Source organism: Centropristis striata, chromosome 14 (genome assembly GCF_030273125.1).
Source record: "Centropristis striata isolate RG_2023a ecotype Rhode Island chromosome 14, C.striata_1.0, whole genome shotgun sequence".
NCBI classification, from domain to species: domain Eukaryota; kingdom Metazoa; phylum Chordata; class Actinopteri; order Perciformes; family Serranidae; genus Centropristis; species Centropristis striata.
In genome coordinates, this window is record NC_081530.1 from 24,978,501 (window position 1) to 25,003,014 (window position 24,514).

At 39.2% G+C, this 24,514-nt stretch overlaps 1 protein-coding gene across 1 annotated transcript in view; it reads left to right on the top strand.

Moving 5' to 3' along the window:
• csmd3b (CUB and Sushi multiple domains 3b) overlaps positions 1–24,514 on the top strand; it is a 380,920-nt gene that overhangs the window by 294,614 nt on the left and 61,792 nt on the right. Inside the window, exons 23-41 of the mRNA XM_059350826.1 lie at positions 230–330; positions 466–534; positions 644–800; positions 3,154–3,345; positions 6,546–6,672; positions 7,527–7,729; positions 8,131–8,322; positions 8,715–8,853; positions 9,735–9,922; positions 11,009–11,127; positions 11,799–11,874; positions 12,014–12,130; positions 16,621–16,734; positions 16,825–16,920; positions 17,329–17,532; positions 17,781–17,905; positions 18,419–18,515; positions 23,389–23,493; positions 24,229–24,347. Of these exons, the coding sequence (XP_059206809.1) occupies positions 230–330; positions 466–534; positions 644–800; positions 3,154–3,345; positions 6,546–6,672; positions 7,527–7,729; positions 8,131–8,322; positions 8,715–8,853; positions 9,735–9,922; positions 11,009–11,127; positions 11,799–11,874; positions 12,014–12,130; positions 16,621–16,734; positions 16,825–16,920; positions 17,329–17,532; positions 17,781–17,905; positions 18,419–18,515; positions 23,389–23,493; positions 24,229–24,347 (2,540 nt within the window). The remainder of the gene's footprint in view (positions 1–229; positions 331–465; positions 535–643; positions 801–3,153; positions 3,346–6,545; positions 6,673–7,526; positions 7,730–8,130; positions 8,323–8,714; positions 8,854–9,734; positions 9,923–11,008; positions 11,128–11,798; positions 11,875–12,013; positions 12,131–16,620; positions 16,735–16,824; positions 16,921–17,328; positions 17,533–17,780; positions 17,906–18,418; positions 18,516–23,388; positions 23,494–24,228; positions 24,348–24,514) is intronic.

Below are 24,514 nucleotides of genomic sequence, written 5' to 3' on the forward strand. Positions count from 1 at the left end.
AAACTCTGGATTAAAACTTTTACACTGAAGGACCAAACGGGTTTTATGAAGGAAAAAGAAAAAGCTGTGAAAAGTGAGATTTCTTTTTTTCATAGAAAGTTTTAAATGTGGCCCATTTTCTCAGGCATAACAAATGTTAAAGTCTTCTCGCATGTTCATTCTAAAACATCTAACAGTCAAACCATCTCTGTATGTCTTTTAATGTTCCTCTTTCTGTATTTGTCATCAGCGGAGTGTGGTTCTTCAGTCATAAACAACGAAGGGATCCTGCTCTCGCCAAACTATCCGATGAACTACGACAACAACCACGAGTGCATCTACAGCATCCAGGTAACTCATCCCTACATGCTTACTGAGTGTAATAGAAACTCTGGCACAAAAGTTACCAATTATCTCCAAACATTTGCAGGTACATGTTGTTGATTAATAAATTATTAATTTAATTGGATTTTGTGTTTACTCTAGGTGCAAGCTGGGAAAGGCATCAACATCTCTGCCAGGACCTTTCATCTCGCCCAAGGGGATATACTGAAGGTAAACACACATGCACACCGACCGGCGAACCCAGAGGCTTCACGCCTGATAGTAAATGATTAATGCTGTTATGTTGCTTCTCAAATGCATTGCGTTGGTATTGTTACAGATTTACGACGGTAAAGACAACACAGCCCACGTTCTTGGAGCATTCACCGGATCATCGATGTTGGGCCTGACGCTGATCTCCACTTCAAACCATCTCTGGCTGGAATTTTACAGTGATTCAGAACATACAGGGGAAGGATTCAAACTGGTTTACTCCAGTAAGTGCAGCTTATCAGTGTAGAATTGACAGATGCTGTTACACAGCACAGATACAGGACTCAAATGCAGCACACGGGAGGCAGAAACAGGAGGTAACCAGTCTTTAATCACAGGCAAAGGTTCGGTACACGGGAGTTCAGTCAGGCAAGGCAGGTAAACAATCCAAAGGGATAAAGGCAAAGGCAGAGTCCAAAAACAGGCAAGGGTCAAAACCAAAAAGCACACTAGGAAAACGCTGGAGAGTAGGACACATGGTAAACTGACAATCTGGCACTGGGGAATGGGAAACAAAGGGTTAAAATACTGAGAGTCAATGAGGAGATGAGACACAGGTGTGTGATTAGGGGGCGGGGCCACCACCAGGTGTGAAGCTGGAGCCTGGAGTCGGCAGAGGAGGGGCAGACTGTGACAGATGCTCTGATTGGAATTTTCAGGGCTGATTCCTGCTTTATTGCTTTGTAAAGAGTATTATTGACAGCATACAAAAACATTTTTATAGCTTTTCTTCAGTGGAAAATGCAGTATGTGAGTGTTAAATATCTTATTTTTTCTCCCAGACTGCACCAGGTTACTTCTCTCTCTTTCACTCTACCAAAACTCCAAATAAAAATGGGCTCCAGCTTACTGGAGAGAGCATTTTGTACCAATAATATCCAACTTATAACGAATTGAAGTATATTCCTTGTTATAAAGTTTCCCAAATGCAAACAGGAGCAATGGATCTATAAAACAACACACCTATTGATGGATACAACCTAACCTAGTCAAAACCCAAATGTTGTGGTGGAGTTAAATTCTGACTGAAGAATATATTGTTTAAAAAAGAAACTACTTTTCCCTGATATATATCTCTAGAACCTCAGTTTCAAACTGCTGTGTAGACATTTAACTTGGGTAGATTTCACATTAAAAATGTAAATGTAACGAGAAGTTTAAAGTATGCAAAATAATCTGTACCATTCATATTTATTACTTTTATTTATACAGAATTAGCATGCAGTCTATTCAAGCAATGGTCAAGAAAGCATTGGAAAGTTGTTTATTATTTTTGGGGCGATTGCAGTACATTCAATCTTATCTTACCACTTTTAATTATGTGCTGTTAAATTCAATAAAACTTGAGTGGACAATGACAGCACATGAGAAGAAAGCTAGTCAGTATGGGAGTCACATCAATCCAGCAATTAAATGCCACGTGACAGCCGTACTAATTCCTGACAAATGTAACGAACTCACAGAATCAATTTAACTCTAAGCGCTTCTCATTTGTGAAGCCATCACAGAACTGATTGTAAATTCCTCCGTTGGAATTATCACAAGAAACGTGTCGCGTTTGATTAACAAAGATTTCAGAGAGCTCTGATTGCAGTGTGGGATGAGGAGTTAAAGGTGCTTTCACCAAAGAACACCCACGTCTGCCACTTGGATGCATAGTTGGAATTACACAAACAAATGGTTTAAATGAAATCATGCAGGATTATGTACATAGAGTCGCCCTTTGGAGAGCATTCCTTACTCCACTACACCTCGACTTTCTTGCTGCAAATAGAAGTTAGTTTGCCGTGCAAACACGAGAAATTGACTTCATTATGTGAAGTTATGATAAACTGTGCCTTACAACTTTATGGTTATGAAGGCTGGGATTCAATAAAAGTCTGAGGTGTGATTCAATGAATAATGCATGATAGTCTATTTTCCTATACATGTCTAACACACATAGAACAACTCCAGATGGGCAACTATTCACACTAGATGTCAGGATGATGGCTGATGTGTTCAGATTGTTAAACAGTAAAAGAAGAACTTTGCAATTGGCTATTTTTAAGGATTTAGACATGCACCAACTGCAGTCTTGCAGGCGATAACTCAAATCCGAGCACACCTCGTCTTCCAGGTAATACCGTAGATCAAATCCTGGTTAAGGTCTTATAAGGATAAGCTATTTATATATCTCTTCATATCCCGCTCTCCAACATTGTGCACATGAATAAACAGAATATTCTGAATATTACCATGGAAACTGAGCTTAGACAGACTCTGAAAAACAACATTAAATTGGATAAGGTGTATATGCTCCGGTATCGCTCCTAATATTTGGATGTCTCATGTATCTTTTCCTGTTTGTTTTTTTATTAAATCTGGATGTGAGCTTAACAGGATATGTGATATCATCAGGCTTATAACCAGAATACTTTACTGTTCCAGATATTAAGGGAATATTGTTGTGCATCTAAACAACACTAATTCAGTTTCCTCTAGTGTGTCTCAGATGTCCCTTAGTGAGTATTTTAAAAAGTACACACTGTATCGCTCTTTCTCTCTCTCTCTCTCTCTTTCTCTCTCTATCTCTAGGTTTTGAGTTGTCTCACTGTGAGGACCCAGGTGTCCCTCAGTTCGGCTTCAAGGTCAACGACCAGGGCCACTTCTCCGGGAGCAGCATCACATACAGATGCGAGCCCGGATACACTCTGCACGGGGCCTCCACACTGAAGTGCATGACAGGGGAGAGGCGAGCCTGGGATAACCCGCTGCCGTCTTGTATCGGTAAGTCTCCTGCTCTTTGTAGCCTTTTACATTTTGAAAAGAACTTAACTGAAAAGGCACAACAACATGTTTACAGACCCAGGAAGGCATACACACACACATTCAATTAAGGGCTGAACCTTGAATAACGCCACGTAATAGGCTTGAGAGGGAAAGGTGAGCAGGGTTCATTGTTGCTATGGCTTTCACTGGTATTACTGCATTTACCCGGCCTGATGCATTGCCCATACCGCTGCTATCTACAGACATTAATGGATGTGTTTGTTGAAAAGCAGCACAAAGCCTGTCAAAGGTATCGGTTTTTAATTTAAAACAGAGAATTTGTCACATTTTCTCAAGGCGAAAATCAAAAGTAGGGCATATTCAATGAATAAATGTCAAAATAATTAAACTCTTCTTCTCCTTTCAGTGATCTTTCCTCTGTTGTAAAGGAATGGACCGGAATCTTTTCTGTTTTTGTTGTTACATAGATGAAGTGAAATCACTTTTAAGGCTACAGAGCACAGATATAGATATTGGTATCTTATGAATCTAGAAGATCAATGGAATTTATTGGTACCAGCCTGTTATATCTTGTCAGGAAGGTGATGAAATAACGCTCAGAAGTTAGGCTAAATCTAAGCATGGGAAAAACTAGCACGGCAATTTTCAAAGCAGGCCCTTGACCTCTGACCCTAATATATCTGAATAATATTTGATTTTATAGGAGACTCTTGTTTACTAACATGTCCAGTTTATGCTAATCACATGCAGTTTAAGGTAAGGCACACCAGTTTTTCTCATTCATTCACTTATTTTTGCCTACTTTATTTAAACATTTCTGCACACTGGGGTCCATAAAACATCCTGGAATTGCAAAATATGGTATGACTAGAAAGCTGAGACGAGCCTGGAGGGACCTACAGTACTTGCGATACTGTAGAAAAACAAGTACCATCACAATTTTGGAATTAAGGCATTGACTTTGTACCCAAGCATCAGCTCTTGGTGTTCACTCAGACAGCTCTTCTGTAGGTTTCAGTGATGCACCGGTTAACCCCTAGGGTGAAATAGTGTTCCAACTAAGTTATTAATAAGTTAAAGACACATAGCATGCAATAGTCCACCACCTTCCCCTTTCTCTGTCACTCTCTGTCTCAGACACACTGACACAGCGTGTAGCAGCACTTAGCCCTGTCTCTGTCCTTGTCTCCGTCCTGACATTGTGTTGTTAAAATTGCATAGAGTTGGCGGTCCGCAGGTGGGGTCAGGTTCAAGGGGGTTGATTCACACCAACAGACGTAACAAAAACGGTTTCAATACGGTTTAAAAAATTTGCACATCAGAAATGGTTGAAAAAAAGGTGAAGGTAATGTTCGTGATATCGATGTCATTTCCTCCAAAGAGGGAAATTACACAAAAAGTTTGATAACAACTGGCATGCAGCCACTCGCCGCTTCATGCAAAGTCTCTGCTTACAGGACATTCATTCAATAATGTGGAAAGAAAGCAGGTTGAAGCCAATTTCCTGCGAAATCGCCTTCTTGATTTTCTCATGAGATCACACACTGCTGTAGTTTTAAAGTCTCAATGAAAAGCCTATTTATTCAGGAGAGTACCACCTGGACTCCCTCTGCTCAATTGACCCATTTCCTTCCCTGCAGTGGGTGATTTGCTGTCTGTTCCTGTTCCTGGAGACGGCCCTCTTGGCGGCCAATGCTCTGCTTTGTGTTCAAACATGCCCAAACATGTAGAAAGACTGTATTATATTTATTCGTCTGCTTATTTTTAGCACCTGTTTATGCCATTTCACTCTATAAATATGACAAACCTTTTCAAAACTGTCTCATAAACACATTTTAATTTATTTGGTTTTGTTACAGAGCACTGTATCAAATCACGGGCCAATTTTTGTAAACAATAAAACCTAGTGGGAAGCAACTTCTCTTTGAGTATTGACATATTTCTAAGTATTCCATTATAACATCATTACCTTTTTAATTCATTTATCATCGCTTCAGACTGATGTGAAAATACAAAACCCGGCTCTGAATATTGTTGTCAACAAGTCAATAATGGTCAATAATTTACTGGCTAATGCCCTATCACGGCTCCAGAACTCACACATTCACCAGCATGTTGGTATGGAGCACTGAAAATATGCCTAAAAATTGATTTGTACTTGACTTGTATTTGGAGCCAGTCCTTCCCAGTAGGTATTTGGTTGAGTGATCACAATCTCTAATTAAACCCAAACAAATGCTCGGCCTGTGCAGTGTGACACTCAAAATGGCTGCTGCAGCTGTGATCCAGATGGGAGCTATAAGCATAACAGCAAGTCTAATGTTTTTAAGGATCCTTCTTTCTTCATCGCTGCCTGTGAACTTTCTGATTTTGGATTCAGCTTAATAAGTCTCTCTCCTTCTCACTATCAATAATGAAAGACTCATAAAAACCGCTGGCTGATATTCTCTGACTTTGTATTTTAGCAGTGACACGTCGTGACCTCAGCTAACCTCCAGTCTTAATATTATATTGCTTCTTATTATTACTCATAGTGTTTCCTTCTTTACCCCCCTTGGTTCTCTCCTTTTTGTCTCTCTTTTTCCTATTCTCCTGCCTTTTTTCTCCACCCCAGCTCTTGATATTGCTGCTGTTACTCGAGATAATATATTCCAGTGACGAAGGGAGGGGAGCCTGAGGGAGGAGGAGCATGGGGAGGAGGGGGGATGCAGAGAGGGGATGAAGATTGTGAAAATATATAACCGAGAGAGACAAAGAGAGAAAGGGGAATTATTTTCTGTTATATAATGTGTGGTGGTTTCTTTTGGGATTAATGCAGGATCAGCACTTTGTATCTTCTTTTTCTTCTTCTTCCCCTTCTTTTCTCTCTGTGCGAAAGACAGAGGGACACGAAGAAAGAGAGTTAGCTTCCTTACCCATTTGTCTCTGTGGTGATCGTTTAATCACTGCTCAGTGGTTACTGAGGTGCACCTAGTGGATCTGATTGCCTTGATAAACAATTGCCACACATGGATAACAGGTTGACTTGTCTTACACCATGTGAACACTTAAATACACACATATGCACTGAGCCCGTTGGTTCAGCTGAACTGATATTTATAACAAGTGTGCCAATCAGGCAGATAGAGATATAATGCATGGATGTTTCTATGTTGTTATTCTTTAATATCTCTTTGATTTGTGTGTGTCTCTTTTAGCGGAGTGTGGTGGTCGTTTTAAAGGGGATTCATCAGGGAGGATCCTGTCCCCTGGATATCCTTTTCCTTACGACAATAATCTGCGCTGCACCTGGACCATTGAGGTGGACTCAGGAAACATCGTGAGGTAATGTGGACCTCCCAGTCTCTTCCCAGTAGTAACGTTAAAATAACAATCTCATTAATTTTAGTGCCTATGTGTGATAAAAAAGTGGAATTAAAAAGGAAATCCTCTCAAGCCTAGGCCACATGTACACAGGTGTTTTTTATGTTTTAAGCATAGATTTTTCTATTTGTTTTGGTCTTTCGTCCACATGAAAATGACATTGCGTTTCAGTTCAGTGAAAACAGAGCTTTGGGAAAACTCCTTCCACGTTGGTCATGTTGAGAAACTCTGTTTTCAATGTTGATGTTTAGACATAGAAGCTGTGTTTTCGCTTGTTAAGTTAGAGTGTGCACCCTTATCTCTTTTGTGAGGCAGCACAAATGAGGCCACCTTTCCTGCAATGGCATACACGGCCAAAATTGTGATGGTTCTAACCTTGATAGCAGGACTTTTAGCATTTTTACACATGTAGTGTTACTCTATAGTAAGGAACAGAACAGTCAGAAGGCACTACAGAGGTCACATGTTCTGGAGTGACAGTGCAATAACTTTATATTCAGGTGTGATATTGAGGAATTACTCCGCTATGCTGTAAGTCCACACATATGACACGTTTTACATTTTTTGAAATAGTGCAATAGTGAAATATAATTAAAAAATACCTGTTTACATGTGGGCTATGGCTGATTTTGTGTTTATTTACCATATTATAATTAGGTTTGCCAATTATCTCATACAGGTTATATACTTAATATTAAATTACCAAACACCCAAAGGTTTGGGCACACTTTGAAGAAATCCCTTGCCTGATTTAATGAAGAGATAACTTCTGTTTTGTTGATAATATTTTTTTATATTTTTCATGCAAATTACAGTCTTCAGTTTTTGGCCTTTGACACGGAAGCCAGCCACGATATGCTGAAAGTTTGGGACGGACCCCCGGAGAATGAAATGTCTTTGTCAGAGCTCAGTGGGTCTCTGCTCCCTGAGGGAATCCACTCCACACTGAACGTTGTCACTGTTCAGTTCGAGACTGACTTTTACATCAGCAAGTCAGGATTTGCTATTCAGTTCTCTAGTAAGTAATGTGCATAACTATTGTACTAAGCATTAAAAAAATAAGTTGTTAGGTTGTTGAGTTTTCTACAACTCTGAATGTATTTTTTCCCCAGTATATCTTAATTTGAATAAAAAACATATCATTTTTCATATAATTGAGATTTTCAAATGTGCATAATTATTCTACCTGAAAATCTCATGTGACCAGCCAGAAATGATCTAAACAGATATTTCATAATAGAGGATAGCAAACAGTAACTTGAATTAGTTCTGATTTTATGCACTGAGTTCATGCATTAGCTTAATTAGCTATAGATATCCAGTGTGACACAGAATTTTATAACCGCCCTCCCCTCTTTCTCCTCCATTCGCTCTCTTTCTCCCTGTCCCCTCTCTCCCTCGCTGTCTCTCTCTGTCCAGGCTCAGTAGCTACAGCCTGCAGGGACCCGGGTGTACCAATGAATGGCAGTCGGAGTGGAGATGGCCGTGAGCCGGGGGATTCGGTGTCCTTTCAGTGTGACCCAGGATACGAGCTCCAGGGGGACGACAAAATCACCTGTATACAAGTGGATAACAGATACTACTGGCAGCCCAGCCCGCCTGTCTGCATAGGTGAAAAGTCCAGCTTCCATATATTTATAGGGACATACAATAGATGTGCTGCATGCACAACTGCAGTTGTTTAGGGCCCAGTACATAGCCCAAGGACACGCCTGTGAGTGACTTATAGGAGGGCTTTGTAAAGAAGTTATTGTTTAGTGATTTCAGTGATTACTGAAATTGCTACTTAATACATACACTATATTATTCCATTATCCTGCCCACCTCTCTCCTCACTGCAACTTCTATATGAAAACTTTATAACTAAGATTCACTAAAATGGTGTTAAGTGAATTTAACTAATTGTTTCATTGAGCATGCATTGAGCTTGGGAGAATACATTATTTATAAGTTGAAGACTTTATCAGAATAAATATATACCTTTGCTTGTGTTCCCATAATAGCTCCATGTGGAGGAAACCTAACTGGCTCCAATGGATTTATACTGTCTCCTAATTACCCACATCCCTACCCTCACTCCAAGGACTGTGATTGGCTAATTGCTGTCAACTCCGACTACGTCCTGTCGCTGGCTTTCATCGGGTAACCTGCTTTTTTTTTTACACTTTCTGTTTTCGACACGAAATAGCACAAGACAGCAACATTATTGCCAGACATTCACAATATCCAGAGATAACAGACATCCTATACTTTTAACTATGGGCAGATTGTCAAAGTAGACAGTAAAAGGAAGGTAAATTACATTGTACATAGTAAAGATGAGCTTATCAAACCACAATGCACGTTCCTTATTTCAACAAATGTATAAACCATTTTGTCCATCTTACAATGCATAAATCATTTCTGGATTTTAATTGGAAATTCAGTCTTTCCATCTCATGAATCTCTTTGATTTCAAGCCAGTTGTCTGCTGTAGGTGGATCAGCCCGTAACCATTTACGAGTGATTGCTTTTTTTGCTGCTACTATAAATGTTTTCAGGAGGCATCTGTCATGTCCTGTTATTCTTTCTGGCAGATCACCCGAATAAAGTGACAAGCATTTCAGTGGGATCTGCAGCCCAAGGATCTGCTGCATGATTCTCCAAATAGTTTCCCAAAACAGTTGTCTTTCGGCAGAACGCCCAAAAAATGTGATGAATTTGAACTAATTTGCCTCATCATCTCTACATTTATAACTCAATATCAGATGATAAAGGGCTTGTAACTATCAGTTTTAATCAAAAACTTTTTTAATTTTTCTTTGGGAAAATAACAACAAATCTTAACTCCTGCTATTCATAGTTGTCTCTCAGTAACTCTCAGCGAATGCTTTTTTGTATACATAAAAAAACAATATAACTCTGTAAATAACCAATTTTCTGATGGAAACTCAATCCTAAAATGTCAGTATGCCTCCTGTTCTCCCCATCTGCTCCCTCTACCTCTTTTCTCTATCTGTGTCTTTTTCTTAACCTCTCTGTAGTTTCAACATTGAGCCAAACTATGACTTCCTTTATATCTATGATGGTCCGGATAGCAACAGTCCTCTGATTGGTAGCTTCCAGGACAGCAAACTCCCAGAGCGGATAGAAAGCAGTTCGAACACCATGCATTTAGCATTCCGCAGTGATGGGTCTGTTTCTTACACTGGCTTTCACCTCGAATACAAAGGTAAACTCTTCTCCCAACAGTAACAACATCCTTATTTACCCTATAGTGTTTAGTGCTGGAAAAGCTTCAAAAGGTATAAGAGGCAAACAGCGCAAACCACGTGTTTGTATTCTCAGGGAGATTCAAGTTTTTCAGACAGCAGGGAGAATGTGTGGCTTATTTTACTCCAGTATTATAAGTAAACAAATTTATAATTTTATCATAATTACCTAAGCAAAAGCTGCATCCAGTTTTACTTTATGCAGTCAGTACCTAGATGTTCATATTCTGAACTAGATGTCAACTGGAAATAGACTCAACACATGTTTATCTTTTTATGATAGCATAAGATTATAAAACAGAAAGTAGACACAGTCCAACTGGGAGCATTTCTATAACACTTTGAAACTGTCAATTGTTGAAAAATAATTTTAATATACCCTGCTTGATGTAATTGCATCAGGGGCTGTTTTCTGTCTTATCTGTTTTTCATGAGCAAGGTAAAGTGCTTCAGATGTCTCTTGTGATGACAGGATGTCTCCAGAATGCTTTTAGAAATATTTAATTTTCACATTGAACAAAGCAGCTACTGCATCAGGTCTACACACTCAATACAAAGCTATATGCAGTGAGGCCCCCCACACTGATAGCAGTGGCATCATGCTGATTTTAAGATGAAAGAGAGTGATTGCTCTCACCATAAAGTCCCTGCTGAATTAGTGTGTGTTGAAATAGTCTTTCAGAAGGGTGAGTTTGATTCACTTGCACAAAAGAATCAACATCGACTTCATGTGGACTCAGGAATCAAGTCTTGCGTTGATGCAGGGTGGCCGCTAATCTTGTCGGAGGGAGGCCAAAGCCATAATTTACAGGTTCATGTAGCATACAAAAGCTGGGGGATGAAGTTATCGTTTCCAGCTCCATCTATGACAAAGGCAGCTAAGTCAAACAGACTGTTTTAAAGGCCAACGTAATGCCTGCCTAATTTGATTATGGCTAAGGATGTAGTTATTATTAATTAGACTTATTACTTATGTGTGCCTGTCGCTCTTTCTTTGCCTCATCCTCTCTCTCACATACTCATTCGTTCTCTTTCTCTCTGTCCAGCCAAGCTAAGGGAATCATGTTTCGACCCAGGTGTGGTTCTGAATGGGACCAGGCTGGGATCTGATTATAAGCTTGGCTCTACTGTCACCTTCTATTGTGAGGCCGGATATGTTTTGCAGGTACAAATAATGGATGGATGGATGGATGGATGGATGGATGCAGGGTGGATGACATAAGATCGTATGGACCAATGGATAAGTTGATGTGTCAGTGGCTGGTTGGTTGTTTATTGTTATCAGTTTTTGGATGGTTGTTGATTGGCTGGAGATTGTTGTTTTTGGAGTGGATGGGTGGCTGGTTGGTTCATTGGTTGGTTTTTGACGTGATTGGTTTAATGATTGGTTGGTTAGTTGGTGTTGTTTTTTGATTGGATCGGTGGATGAATGACCAGTTAGTTACTGTTTAATGGTTGACTGGATGGATGGATGGATGGATGGATGGATGGATGGGTGGGTGGGTGGGTGGATGGATGGATGGATGGATGGATGGATGGATGGATGGGTGGGTGGGTGGGTGGATGGATGGATGGATGGATTGATGGATGGATCGATGCATGGATGGATGGACAGTTGAACGAATGGACATATGGATAATTTGGTGTGTTGGTGGCTGGTTGGTTGTTATTTTTTTATTTCTGTTTTTGTTGGTTGATTGGCTGGAGATTGTTGTTTTGATATTGAATGGATGGATGGATGGATGGTTTTATTATATTTTTGTGGATGGCTGGTTGACTGGTTGGTTTGTTGACTGTTGTTTTCCTCCAGTAAAATGTTAATATGTTGGTCTTTAGGGCTATTCTACCCTAACATGCAGTATGGGAGATGATGGCAGACCTGGATGGAACAGGGCATTGCCTAGTTGTCAAGGTAACACACAGTAAAACAAATGCTGGAATAAAGCATCCCCGCACACAAAGCTGACACTTATTTTAGATGTGTATTTACTGTCTTTCTGGATTCTGTGCCTGTCTTTATGTCTGTGCACATGTTTATGATCTGTCTCCAGCTCCCTGTGGAAGTCGTTCTACAGGAACAGAGGGGACTGTTTTATCTCCAAACTTCCCCAGAAACTATACCTCTGGACAGACCTGTGTCTACTCTATATCTGTACCTCGAGAGTTTGGTAAGCTCATCCATACACACCCACACACATAGCATAGTGTACACATCATTGCATTCAACAGTATATATCATCTAGGAATACATATATTACCTGTATGAATCTAGAGTGTGCTCGAGTGAAAAATGCAATAGAAAAGCAGTCAGTACTTAATGTATTCTGTATTCTTAACAGATTTCAAATGTATGTGTATAACGCTCTGAAGTGTAGGTGAAAAGACAACAATAGAGAACGAAACCTGTGATCATAATTTTCTTTGACATGTATCCCGCTATTGTTCTTTTACTCGGTAAAACAAAGTCACATTAAAACTTGTCTGATTTTTAATGGGGGAAGCTTCCCGAAGGACCTCTTTGTGGTTTTTAAGCCACTGAAAAACTAGTAGAGATATTACACATGATCAAAGGATGCTCGCTGGCCGTTTATTTGATTCCAGGTCAGGGTTTCATCATTGAAGTGACATTTAAAGATGAGGCTGTTTTTTATCTCGACACGTTTGATCGGAGGTCCTTAAGCCAGACATAAATGAGGCATTATAAAGACATGAATATTGTAGAGGATTCTTCACATTATAAGCGAGGCTGTGTTGGGAATATGGGGGCATTAGAGAAAATGAGAGTCTCCTCTGGTCATGACCATGGTTGGAAGGGGTGCGGTCAAGAAGTAATGTGTTTAAAATCACTGATGAAAGTCAGTCTGTCGGAACATTAAATGTCTACATATTATTATAGTTATATTAGTATTAGATGTCTTTTGTAATTTGTAAAATTGAGAGATAGATCTGCAATTTGTTCACATTTGAATAAAAAGTGCCACAGGCCATGTCACAAAATTAAGCGTTAACTTCAATCCTTGAACTCAGAAATTGTAATTTGACAAAAAATCCCAACTCAAGATTCACTTACTAGCTCTTTCTGGCACTTTTAACTATAATACAGAACTTCATGAGTACATTTTTTTTTTTGTGGTTTGTTGTCATGGAGATTGAGATTGAGAAGTTTAGTAGCTGTTTTGATGTCATAGTACCTGTAAAGAAAGAGTATGTGGTGATAGTTTAACATTGTCTTGTCTTGTCATTGTCTTTACATTTGAGTCCCACATATCACGTTTTGACGTCCAAATTATTGGTTGACTGATTATTTGAACAATAGACTCATTGAGTCTCACTTGATCTTTTACAAACAATCAGTAATTGCTGGATATGATTTCCAATTGTGCCTTGTGGCGTGATGAACAAATAGCAAGTTTCCCTGAGGCTCTTTATGTTTGCTGTCTCATTATATTTGCGTAGCAGCAGTGTCAGCTCCATGTAGACATATTGACTGAAAGGAGCCAACATTTGGTTGCCCTACATATTGTTTAAGACACTGAGACATTCTCCCTGAACCTCCCACACATAGCGAGAGACCGAGGTTGTTTTTCACTTTTTTTAAGCAGCTATCATTTTCTAAAAAAACAAGTCTATAATTTGTGGACTCAAAGTAGTAGAAGGTTACAGGCTCAAGGTTGCAGTTTCCACTGTTAATCGATCAGAGAAGTTCAAATCAAACCACTAGACTGGTTATTAAATGGTTAACATTGTTTCAACTTTCATACAAATGACTCAGTTTTAACACCAGGTGGGGAAAACCCTTGTTATTCATCCCTGTGGAGATGCCATACCTCCTGTTGAATGAGGACATGGCTGAGGACACCCACTCAGGCAGCTCATCAGGAGGCATGGCAGCTCCACGGGGATCGATGCCCAGGTTTTCTCCATCTGATGTCAAGAGCTGGGGCTGAGGCATTTCAAATGAACAGGGAAGCATTTCAATCATTTGATAACAAGTCCAGTGGATTGATTTAAACTTCGCTGGACACATTACAATGTTGACGACTGAACAGATCTACTAGCTGTATGCGACTGCGGCGGAGAGGGTTGTCACTAGCAACAAGCCATGTGGAGAACACAGCATGGAACAGCGATGTGAACACTTATCTCTGTGTGTGTGCATGTATGTGCCTTTTGCTTGCTTGCGTATCTTGTGTCGCCGTGTACTATATGTGTTGTTCTTTTTTGTCGTCTCAGTATGAGTAAAATCCACCATGGTATCTTAACACCATGTAAGCGGTTCCCTCTGTGCGTTAAAGCTTTATGAGTCCATGTGTGAATGTTGATTCATGCGGGTCCTCCTGCCTGAAATCTGTGCTGTTTCGAAACAGTTTCGCTGTGAACTCCTCCACCTGCTCTGTGGTATGTCGATATTACAGCGGGGCATGATGGAAACCTTAATCACTCTAGTTTCCTTAAAATCTATACACGGTGGGAGCTTTTAAGTATTTCTGCTGACAGGCAGAATGTTGTGTTTTTTTATGACCACTCAACTGCATGCTCTTATACAGGTCCTCATGTACGAGCATGGCATGGCTATAAGATACGAGAATAAGAGTATATAGAAGTCTTTCTTGACGATTTTGTCTGATGGACATTTTTCATAGAAGACATTTTCACTCATCATAGTAAAACAGGTCAAATTGATAACGTTGGCTCAGGTCCATGATGTGACCCAGTAAGGTTTCCAGTAAGCCAGCATGCACAGCACCAGGAGTGGAATGCAGCTGTCATTAATGTTATTAAATACACCTGTGCTTTTCTTACTGTGATTTGTAAAAATGTCTGCTGTGTAAAAGATCTATCATCAGATCCCATTTCACACCTGCAGGGACAAATTGAAAACCCACTGTTTTCTGCAATTTTCGTGAATCAGAGCAATGTTTCAAAGATTTGGTGGCATCCAGCTGTGAGTTTGCAGATGGTAACCAGCTGAAATCCCCTGCAATTACCCGTCCCTTCCCAAGCATGTCAGAGAACCTACAGTGGCCTTCAGGTAACCTAAAAGCACCAAAGTTTCTGTAGAAACCTGGCAGCGCAACATGGCAGATTACATGGAAGAGGACCTGCTATGAAGGATTCATTCTCAGCCAACAGAACATGATTCTTAGTTTAGATGATTATAGAAAGCAAACCAAATGACCTATTTTTGTAGGCCAGCCTAGAAGTAGCATTGCCATGGGGTCTATGAGAATTCGTCTATGAGATTTTTGCATTGGATTTTTGTGTCATTAAGGAAAATAAGTTCTGGGGCAAACACACTTTTCTGATGTTTGCACATTTTTCTTCTGCAGGTTAATCTTCACCAGTGAACACCACTTTTTTGGTGTTTGAAGCATTAATGACGCCAACAGAAGTAAAAAGCTAATGTTATGCTATAGCGAACTACACCACTGTCGCATGACTTCTATGTCACTACTGTTATGCTTCAGGCGATCTCCCACAAGCTAACCGAGCTAACCGGTTTTGATAAGTTATCGAAACCAAAGCCTAATTAATTGTTTATTAATCTAATCTGCAATCTACAAGAGTTTGCAAGAAAACACGACTATATTTAAGAACTCATTCCTGTGGCGCCCTATACACTAATGAAAACACAATCATTTATAATACTTAATAATTCTAAATATAACATTTCATTTTTGCCAATATATCCTCCTCAATCGTACACACTGGTCCTTTAAAAGAACTCCACAGAGAGAAGCAGGCTTGTACAAAGTGACCAGTGACCTTCTTATAGCTGAATATCCTTGGCAATGTTCAGATTTAATCCTTTACACCTCAGCCTTTGGGGCCAAAGAGAGTGGGAGAGGGAGGGTGAGATGAGGTGATATGTCTGTGTGTGTAGTCAGGGAGCTGGCTTCATTGAGGCTGAAATAAATGTAATTTATCCTAAAGGACATTTTTTTTCCATGTGCTGCAGACAAACATATTTTCATTTATACAGATGCACCAACAGATTTACATCTTAAGGCGACTTACAGTTGTTTTTTGAAGACACTGTGATCAACCAAGACAGAGAGAATTGTACTAGTTTGAGCAAATATGGGGCCTCAGGCCTCCAGGGGGCCCTCTAATGCTACCTGCCACTGCAGCTGCACTGTGAAATCCAAGGTTTAGTCATGGTTCATGGCCACTGCAGCAGGCTTTTCACCTCCCATCATAGTGAAACAGACTAAAACATGGGTTTTGGGATATATGTTTGACAGGTTACCACTAGTGTCATCTGCCTTTCTTTCACTCTACCTGCTTGTAATACCGTAGAAAGAACAGACAGCCAAACAGCCTGCGTTATTGACATGTAGTTTCTGCAAGCAGCAGCATTTCAGACTAGCTGACAACACTGATACACCGTAGCCAAGTGACAACGGGGGTGAGCTGGACTGGTGCATGATTATGATAAGGTGGTGTTTTGACTATTAAGTGTCCTGATATGTAATTTTGTGCCAATAGTTGGCTTCAAATAGAGGTTGACACTGCAGCTTAATAAAATTTAAATTAGGTATTACAGGTTAATTTTATCATTGGAAGGTCAGGCACAGACAGCGGCATGGAATAATAATTTGCCACCATTCAAGTGTGGTTAGCTCATCTCTTCATCTGTCTTCTTTATTTTCTCCAGTTCTCTTTGGACAGTTTGTGTTGTTCCAGACATCTCTAAATGACGTGGTGGAAATCTATGATGGACCGACTCAACAAAACACACTACTGTCTTCACTCTCTGGGTCCCACTCTGGTAAGTACGGATGCTGTCCATCCATAGACGACCTAAGGCCCCAGCCATATATCTGTCTTCTTGATCTTGTTCCTCTTTGACTCGCCCTAGGTGAGTCTCTACCTCTGAGTTCAGGAAACCAGATCACGATCAAGTTTAACACGGTCGGACCAGAAACCGCCAAGGGATTTCACTTTGTCTACCAAGGTCAGCCATATAGCCAGAGTTGTTATTTAAAGGTTCCATATTGGAAAGACCGGGTAACACTAACCAATCAGAGTATATGGGGCTTTTTTTGGAGGGGAAAGGGTAAACAGAGGTATATTCAGACAGACGGCATGAGAAAAGTAATGTTTTTTTTTAACATTAAAGCATGTAAATATTGTCTAGCAGAAACCTAAATTACAAAATGAACCTGAAAATAAGGATACTATCTTTCCCTTTAAAGGATAATTTTGTTGTTAGTAGCCATTGTATTGCATATTTTCAATACCATGCCACAGTTAGATTTTTGTTTTTATGTGTTTAGTTTGTATGTATTTAACCAGAAAGCCTTTTTCACAACTGTCATGTCCATGGGAGGCAGAAATAACTGTACATTCCTTATTTCTGCAGCTGTACCGAGAACCAGCTCCACGCAGTGTAGTTCGGTCCCTGAGCCACGCTTCGGGAAGCGCCTTGGTAATGACTTTGCAGTTGGTGCGTTGGTGCAATTCGAGTGCAACCCTGGTTATGTCCTGCACGGCTCCACTGCCATACGGTGTGAGAGTGTACCTGACAACCTGGCACAATGGAACGACACCCTGCCAACATGCGTTGGTAAATATGGATCCAGAAACTAGGCAGAAGACATTTTCCTGTGCAGAACAATACAATGGATAATTCGCAATAAAAAACAAATACTGACAATTCAGATGCAGATAACATTTCTAATTCTAACATGTCTAATGCCCAAGCTGTCACCCAGGCAGGGAAGAGACACTACCACTAACTTTATTTTTTCCTGTTAGTCGCAGGCAGAGTGTTGTTTTAACCTCTGCTTTTCTCTCCTTTCTGCTCTCTCTCAGTTCCCTGTGGGGGTGCGATGACCTCTCGTCGAGGGACCATCCTATCGCCTGGATATCCAGAGCCCTACGACAACAACCAGAACTGTGTGTGGAAGGTCTCCGTTCCAGAAGGGGCAGGAATACAGGTAGCACCTGTCACACGCTGCTTCCTGGCTGACCTATCTATCATTGACTTAAAAGCTGAGCAGGCAGGATGTCAAGGAAGATAAGATATTATTAGAAGGATGAATGGATGGATGGTTTGTGAGAGAGGGACCATCCAGAGATAACTAGATAGGATCTAATCGTAACAGATAATGCCTGATTGTGTGTAAGCTAAACTGCTCTCACGGACAAATACAAAGGCAAAGATGCCTGACACAAAATGGAGTCTGTTACACATATTTGACAGACACCTCATAGCAAGTGCAGGTGTGTTTTGTATAATTTGAGTTATTCTTTTTGGTAATTAAGCCTTGTCTCACACCTCCTTTTATGTTGTGTGACAGATTTGTTGAATGATTATAGCAATTAACAAACGTGTTTTACTTTTTTCCTAAATTTGTTTGTACAATTTTGCACATTTGTATCAGACACTGTATCAGATGCAATCCCATGGCAATATTGGTGCTTTTGTTCATAACATCTGCCTTTTCCAGATACAAGTTGTGAGTTTTGCCACTGAGCATAACTGGGACTCTTTGGATTTTTACGATGGTGCCGACAACCATGGGCCAAGACTGGGCAGCTACTCTGGTAAACTTTTTCACAATTTCTTGCATTTTTACTAAAAATGTTACACATATCATGGCTGCTATTGCCAAGGAGTAATTAGGCAAATGACAGTGATTAAGTGTGAGACAAATTGCAAGTTGCAAATTACAAAAGATTAGCGAGTAGGAAACAATTATCTCAGTTGTATTATAGGATATAAAAATAAAGTAGCGGAAGGGAGGGAACTGGGCTGGCAGAACAGGGGTTCCTTTAGTGTACAGCTATTGGGCTATAGCCACAAGTTTTCTTTTACTGCCAAAATATTTAATATGAATATGAATTATGAGCTCGTACAACCACTGAATCTTGCATGGCAAATGTGTCTGTCCCCGCACCATAACTCACACGTGGGATATATACACATTCACACATGCACACGCAATGTTGCCAACTTCAGTGACTTTTCTGACCCTTTTAGCGACTTTCTGGGAAGTGGGTGAGCTCAGTCACAGTCTTCTCTGGCAGCAGCAGCGTCTCTCCCTCCCTCTTCTCTCTCACCATGCAAGAAGGAGTCAGTTACCATGGTTACAGGCATCAGTGAAGTCAGGTCATTATGTCAGGGCTTTACCTGAACAAGACTGGGCCCAAAATTAATTTTAAAACGTAAGCCAATGGAAAGCACCGCAAAAAAACATAAAGTGTGTGAATGTGAGATAGGCATCATAAGATAACAGCAACTCAAATAAATGCAGATCTATAGGCTAACTCTGTAACTCAGATTAAAAGTGGCAAAAGTTACGGTCAAGTAAAAGTGTACATATTTTATTTAATTTGTAAATGAAACATTTTTGAGGTACATATTTACATTTTTCAACGACTAAGACATATATGATGCATGTAAATAAGATGCAAAAAATGCATCAAAATAGAACACAAACACTCTTAGGGATGATCTCTGTGGAATCCCTTTTGAGGTGCAGGTTGAGCTCCAATGTTAAATGTATGTCATGTTTACTTTTATTGCACTGATGGTCCGAAATCGCGCCCACATCTTGACATCGCCACAGAAAGCAGCTGCATGTCCTCTGACTGCTTAATATACACGGTTGCTCATGAAGTTGGAATGAAATATCTTTCACCTCTAATTGTAAATGATTGAAAAGATTGTGACAATATGATATATTCTTCAAAGATAATGTTTATATCTTCTCAAAACGTCCTTACTCAATCTCTTACAAACATGGCACAATGAAAATTAAAAACCACAATTAACAGAAGATTGTGTCTGAAACCAAAATTAATTTTCCTTTAAAGCCAACCATGTATTAAGTGTTGCACATATGCTATGTGTAGATAAAGAGATGATTGATGCAGTCTCTCATTTTTTACTTGAAATATGATACATAATACAATTAAGTATTGATTTGTGGAGGCAATCTACAGTAACTTAGAAAACATTTCTGAAAAATCTTCAACATTTTGTACTTAATTAAGGTCTCAGTCTGTCCCAGCTGTTTAGTTAGTGGTGGTTGTCTATAGGGAGTTAATAGGAAGGAATAAATTTTTTAAAGGCAGAAAACACTTTATTTTTCGTTCTCTACATAACAGAATATAGCAGTCAGTAAATGCATTATGCAAAGAAGAACATTGCACAGTGTCATGGTGTCATGAGACGCTGAAGATGCTGACCATGTGCCCCCCTGCTAAGAATGCAATTAGAGCTAAACTGGTCCCATTCTGAGTCTCCCAGCAGGAACTAAGAAACACACCCGCTGACACTGACACCTGTTTATCTGTGATTCCTTGAAAGACATATGTTGTATAAGAATTTTTCGCCGCATAGCTAATTGATCCTTTTACACTGTAAATCCCTGCTGGGAATAGATTTTCACGAAGCAACCTATGACATGATGTGTCAAACACATTCATTTACAAAACAATACAGTTATTCACATTTCTAAATGCTCCCAAAATGTACTGCACAATGCCATTAGTTCATTTTCAACAGAGAGGGTGTGGGGGCTCAAATCACCTGCTGACATGAAACACTCTGGTGGGCCGAAGGGAACGATGAACATGGAAGAGTTTGTCCATTTTATGATAAAAAGCTAAATTTTTTCGCTCTTTGCTTTGTTCTTTTTAGAGCACACAGTGTTAACTTACTTTCACTGGCTCACTCATTTTTCTGATTCTGCTCATCCTTACGTGTGTGTGTGTGTGTGCGTGTGTGGGACTCCATTTTCATTGAGTAGCAACACATGAGATGATTAACATTGTATTCATTTGGTCTGAGAGTTTCCTGTCCCGCTAAACCCATGCAGGTTAAGGATAGAAGTGCTGTCCTGGTTAAAATGTAATAATTACCAACTATACACTAGTGCTCAAAAGTTTGGGGTCACCCGGAAAATGTCTGTTGTTTTCCATGAAAACAAACTGTTTTATTCGTGAAGAGAGTTAAAAAATGAATCGAAAATATAGTTAAGACTTTGACAAGGGCAGAAATAATTATTTAAACCTGTATAAATCTCCAACTTTACCTCTAGATACTCAGCTAGAGGAAGGATAATTTTATTGCTTCTCAAATCAGCACAAAACAATTTCAGCCGTTCGAACATAATGCTGGTGTTTTAATGACCAATGAGCCTTTCAAAACTACAAACGTGGATAAACACAATGTGCCACTGGAACACAGGAGTGATGGTTGCTGACAATATATAATAGATTCTATAAGAAAACCATTTCCAGCTTTAAAAGTAATTTACCATATTATCAAATGTCTAGACTAAAGTGAGCACAAACTTTTGAGTGGAAGTGTAGGTCTGGGTCTGGACACGATGGAGTCTGGACCTCTTCCCAGACCGTGGTCCACCGATTATTGACCTCACTTGGTGACCATATAGGAAGATATAGTCTATATACATGGTTGCCCATGAAGTTGTAATAATTTTGTTTTAAGACACAATCCTCTGTTAATTTTTGTTTAATTTCCATTGTGATATGTTTGAATGAGATTGATTAATAACATTTTGAGAAGATATTCGCTTTATCTATCAAGAATAAATCACATTGTCACAATCATTTCAACGAAAGAGGTAAAAAATATTTTAATCCAACTTGATGAGCGACCGGTGAAGACTTTTTTTAACTCATGGTATTTGATTTTTGATATTTACAACTGATGGCCAACAATATTATAAAATCAGAGCTATAAACTCTAATTGTATATTTTTTTTAATTATGATTTATATACAATTAGATATTCTATATTTCACCCATCCGTGCAGAAGAAAACTACATTTTTTGTCTCACCCTTTTCTACAGAAAAATAAATAAATGAATAAATAAATAAAAAGTGTGTCTGATCCAAACACTGGCACTGACTACAGTGGAAGTCCCTCTGCTCCAGTGACTCACATTCAACCAAAAAAATGTGTTCAGTCTGGCTGAAGCATTCCTCCGGATTCATTCACTCGTGTAATTCAAGCAGCCCTCCAAAGGACAAGTCAGCACCTTCTGATGCTGCTTTTAGAGAAGAAAAGTCATCTGATAATCTGCTAGTTGTGTTATATTATCTATGGAGGGGCTTGACACCTTTATGATAAAGTGGATAGGAGATGATGTAGTCGGCAGTAAAGTGATAGTGGCAGTATTTTCTTGTACAAAGTCAATTATTGTTTATTTTTATTGAGCCAAAGAAGATTACACATACAGTATATTGTTGTGTCGATGCTCATTTACATTTATATGGAAGAATTATGAAATTGTATTATGTACATTCACAACTATAAAGTAAATGAGATGAAATATATAAGATTGTATTTTGAGATTGGAGCAGGATCAAAAATAAGATAAAATGTTGATGTTAATGTTGATAAAGATGAAATTAATATGTAAAAATCTAAATAAAAGAGACATAAAGTAAATCTTAATCTAAGAAAAGGCAACATAACTCAGATAAGACAGCGAAGGAACATTGATTTCCTACCTTTATCTTCCCACTTAGTCTTCATTATCTTCCATATAAAAAGTCATTCATGGTGATAAAACTTTTTTTTCTTTTCACCAGGGTTAATTACAACTGTTAATTAATATTGTCATACATCCCGAAATAACTGTTATGGTTAAATCCATGCAGTTAATTATTCATCATCATTCATCATTTATTATTGAGTCAAAATATTTTTTTTATTTTCCATTATGATAATGAATGAGATTTTCTCTGGAACGCTACCAGCAGGGGGGCCGCAGACTGTTCAGAAATGTGCTAATTAATTCCCCTCACAACAGGCAACCAATAACATCCATCGGCCTATTTCACTGTTCATTCCCTTTAACGTTGATGGGGTTTGCTGACACACCTGCCACAGAACCCAAAAAAATGACATGCGAGTCAAAACAAGCTCACCGGCCTCTAAGAAAATGTCAAAACTCCACAGGTGGCTACTATCAGAAGACACATTTACCTCCTTTGTGTCTTCAAGAAAGCCAAGACAATGACTTTTTTACAAAGGAGATAAGAGCAGGTTAATATTCCTTTACATTTAAGTATCATCTACTATTTTATTGTGAAGGGCCCTGACAGAATCACACTGTTGAACGATGCCAGCTTTGCTTTAGTAGTGCAGTACCCTTTTTTTTTTTTTTACTTTGTACTTTCCCTTGCCATCCTAAGTAGGTCAAGCCAACATTTGAAAAGTGGTTTCAAATAAAACAGATGTCTCATATAAAAGTAATTCCTTTTTCCCTCCTTCGAGAACACTTCACAAACAAAAAAAGTGAAAATGTAGGTTTGTGGGGCCTTTGTTGTTTCTTTTGCTGTCAGATAACTAAGATCCTTTGCTTTCAACCTTCAGTAAAAAATGAAAAAATGTGATCATGGTCCTCTGTTGCTCTCTTCCTCTCTCCTTGCTTTCAGGCACGACCATCCCCCAACTCCTGAATAGTACATCTAACAACCTCTATCTAAGCTTCAGCTCTGATATTAGTGTCTCTGCAGCTGGTTTTCACCTGGAATATACAGGTAACATATCTATTCTGTTCACAACTTTATCTGCAGCATATGCTTTAGGCTGTAAAGCACAGACTGTATCGCACTTTCCGGTGTTTCACAGTCAGTTCGAATAAGATCACCACCACCAGTGTAGGTATAATTGATTTATGCATATTTAACAATCTACATGTGAAATTTAATTCATGTACATGGATATTTACATGTCTTAATTACAATACCAAAGTAGCTCTGAGAGAAAGCATTAAGAACACTTGGGCGACACAAGGGCGACAATCTTAAAAGTACATCTGTATTTTTACTGTACTGTATTTTATTGTGAAGGACAGAAGTACAGTCCAGGTGTGATGATTGATAACCGTGTATTTATTTGGCTTACCCAGAAACATCCAATTTCCCCCGAAAAACTCAGCAGCCCCTATTATTTTATAGCGAGGAGATGAAAGTGTCCGATTTGGGATACAGTTAGCGCACGGCTAATTCAGCGGCGTTAGCGTCCTTTTTTTCCGACTCTGGCAAACCCGAGCCTAACGTACACGGTTAAAACAATATATGGTTCGAAGGATAAGAAGTTAGACTTTAGTTTCATTAATTAACTGGAAGCATAACATGATCATTTATATTAGCAGTTAATGTGAAATTTTGATAGAATCTTAGCCGAACGGTGTCCTATTTGGCATACAGTTACACTACATACATACTGTACTGATGAGTTAACAAGCGTGTTTATTTCACATTTCTTATCAGCTATCGGTCTGGAGTCATGTCCAGAGCCTCAGACTCCAAACTATGGAATAAGACAGGGAGACAGATTTATGGTTGGAGACGTCGTTCAGTTCTCATGTGAACAAGGATACTCTCTGCAGGTAAATATGAAACTTTCATGTGCATAATCTATTTGTCTATCTTTACAGGTTCATATGTTCTTGTGAGGGCATTTGAGGATACATTTCAGTTACACAGAACACACACATGCACTATAAATTGCAGTTGCTTAATTCAAAGCGAATGCCAAATACGTATGTGAAATCAT